The sequence below is a fragment of the Penaeus monodon genome, chromosome 38, assembly GCF_015228065.2.
Source record: "Penaeus monodon isolate SGIC_2016 chromosome 38, NSTDA_Pmon_1, whole genome shotgun sequence".
Classification (NCBI taxonomy): domain Eukaryota; kingdom Metazoa; phylum Arthropoda; class Malacostraca; order Decapoda; family Penaeidae; genus Penaeus; species Penaeus monodon.
The window spans coordinates 26,478,052-26,480,560 of record NC_051423.1 but is presented as its reverse complement, the minus strand read 5'-3'; the positions used below and the strand labels follow the sequence as shown (position 1 = coordinate 26,480,560).

The 2,509-nt window shown below is 52.8% G+C and overlaps 1 protein-coding gene across 1 annotated transcript in view; it reads left to right on the top strand.

The window, feature by feature from the left end:
• Positions 1–475: 475 nt before the first annotated feature.
• LOC119596767 (dentin sialophosphoprotein-like) overlaps positions 476–2,509 on the top strand; it is a gene marked incomplete at its 3' end in the record, with an annotated part of 12,852 nt that continues 10,818 nt past the window's right edge. The window contains 5 exon segments of the mRNA XM_037946092.1: positions 476–492; positions 712–854; positions 1,019–1,274; positions 1,640–1,703; positions 1,952–2,106. Of these exon segments, the coding sequence (XP_037802020.1) occupies positions 476–492; positions 712–854; positions 1,019–1,274; positions 1,640–1,703; positions 1,952–2,106 (635 nt within the window).

The window sequence follows — 2,509 nt, the reverse complement described above, 5'->3', positions numbered from 1 at the left end:
CCAAAAAGGTGTGTTTTAGCGCAGGGGGGCAGGTTTCAGGGGCCCTCGTCAACCCCCAGGACTCCTTTTCCTGGTAATAGGGATCCCCAAAGGCAAACACCGTTCTCCCCTAGTCCAAGATAATGAACCAGGGGGGGGTGCACCATCCCCTCTCATAGGCCTTGGTGCACAGGGAAACCCTTTTGTCTCATCCCTCCCTGGTGACCCCTCCAGTTGGGTGCCCTCGGGGCCGGCTCCCCCGATCATTGGGCCTCAAGCTCCCACACCGCGGCAAGGCGGGGTTCCGTTAGGGGGGCATTCCCCCGAGAATGCCGCGAGCGCACGCCTCCCGTGCGGAACACAAAAGGGTTCCGGGCGCGGGCCCCCCTCACCCCCTTTTCCTCCTTTAAAGAACCCCCAAATTTCTAGTCTTATAGTCGGCGTTTTACATGATACATGGCTGACTATTTGGTTGTTTGTTTTCCCTCCAGAAGCAATGGCGGTGACCCCTTTGTATGGACAGACTTAGCTACAATTACTCGATTTTTCAAATGTTTCCCCCATAGGAAAATCACAAAGAATGAACTAAAATAAACAAGGGGTCTTTTAAACAAAAATATAATCCTTTCAAGATAGCATACTTAGTCGGAGGGTCAAGTCTACCAATCGCGCCGCCATGCTGACCTAGGAGCCCCCTTTTCTATACCCCGACTCTCTCCATGAACCATACAGTCCTCACCCGAGTCACGGTTCCCCCCTCAAAATGTTCCTCTTGGAGGCCACCACTCCAGGCCCCTGGCCGGCCCACCCGTGCCGGGCCCCCCGCTGCCCGGGGGCCTATTCTGCCCCGCCGATACTTACTCTTCAACCTTACCGTGCTGCCACTCCATAAAAAATGGCCGAGGGGGGGGATTTGTTTCCGCTCTGTGAAGTTGCAGGGAAAAAGTATGAGCACCCCCGTACATTCCCTTCAGTAATTTTTTGCTGGTTGTATGATTGGGGTTTGGGGGCATACCCCTCCAATGTCGGGTGCTGTCAGCAAGCCTTCCCTCTGATGCCAATGTGGCTGGGGACCCCGTTTATGATATTTTCTACCCGAGCAAGAATCCCTGGGCCATTGCCCGGGGGTCTGTATGTATGAGCACAGTCCTTCCTCAGGGACACGTGCCCATGGCTCCCCTGTTGCAACTCCTCGCCTGTAACGAGGAGGTGTGTCTTTACCCCCATGGATTTTGTGGCATCCCTTGCTGCAAAGCCGGCGCCTGCTTTGTGGCTCAAGGGATCCTTTCCGTGAAGTATGTTCTATACCCGGAGGAGTGATGGCTGCAATGACCCTCTGGGCTTCTCCCGTTTAGACTAGGTGTGGGGTTTTGATCTTTTTCATGGACAGCCCATGATGGAACCTCTATCGGGGCTCGACAAAATTAGGGTGGGGGAGTCCATGCCCAAAGTGTTTCTTTGAGTGATGGGTTATGAGACAACCAGGAATTGTTTGCAAAGAGCTCGTTGTCTTGTTCTAGGGGTCTTGTTCCTGGGAGCCTGGATGACCTTTTACAGGAATTTGCTGCCATTAGATCGATTCGTGAGCCAAGGGGGGAATTTTGGACTGTTTCCAATTGTCTTTGTGTTTCTTTGAATTTTGGGTGCCCCGAGGTCTTAGTCCTGTCCCTACACACTCCTCAGACCACGAGATCCAGACAATGCCCGGGTTATTAGGCAGTATGGTCCAGCGAAGATGATAGCAAGATCGTCTGCATAGAGATGATCTTGCACCCCACTGGGAAAGGGTTTATGTTAGGAACCCGGACATTAATGTGTTAAAAGGGCGGACGAGAACCCCACCCCTGTGCATTCCATTTTCTAGTGGCCTTTTGCTGTGATGGGTGACCTTGGAATTTGACTCTGGCTGTCCTGTTCCTAAAGTGGTCACCTATCCAAGCTGGAGCTTACCTCTGATTCCCTTCTGGATCAGGCCCCTCCTGAATGGGAAGAGGACTTGCTAATTCAAAAGCCTTCTCCAGGGCAAGGAATGCTACCACAGATGTGCCTGTTTCTTATTGGGCTGAAGAGTGTGGCTATGCTGTGCACTGTGCTCATGCCCCTGGTGTACCCACGGGAGGTGTTTCTGTGGGGGTCCCATTTCCATTGGAGCCGTTAGTACCATCCTCTCGGCCGTCCTGGCCAGACAGCTGAGGAGGAGATGGGGCGGTACTTCCCTGACTCCTTTGGTTTTGGGGGTGGGAACTATGGTAGCCTCTTCCCAAATCTGGGGGAGAGTGGATGTTTCCCAGGACTTGTTGATGAGATAGCAGGAGTGCAAGCTCACCCTGCTAGTCCTAGGTGGGAAATGATGGGGTACGAGATCCCATCTGAGGCCTGGGGCTGTGTTTAGAACTGGTTTTTAAAGCATTTCTTAGTTCCCTCAGAGAAAAAAAATGTCTGAGTTATGGGTTCGGCTGCCCTTTCTCTGATAGAGCAAGTCGTCTGGTTAGGCGTTCTTGTCTTGCCCCCAGTTTTGGGGGAAGGGTTT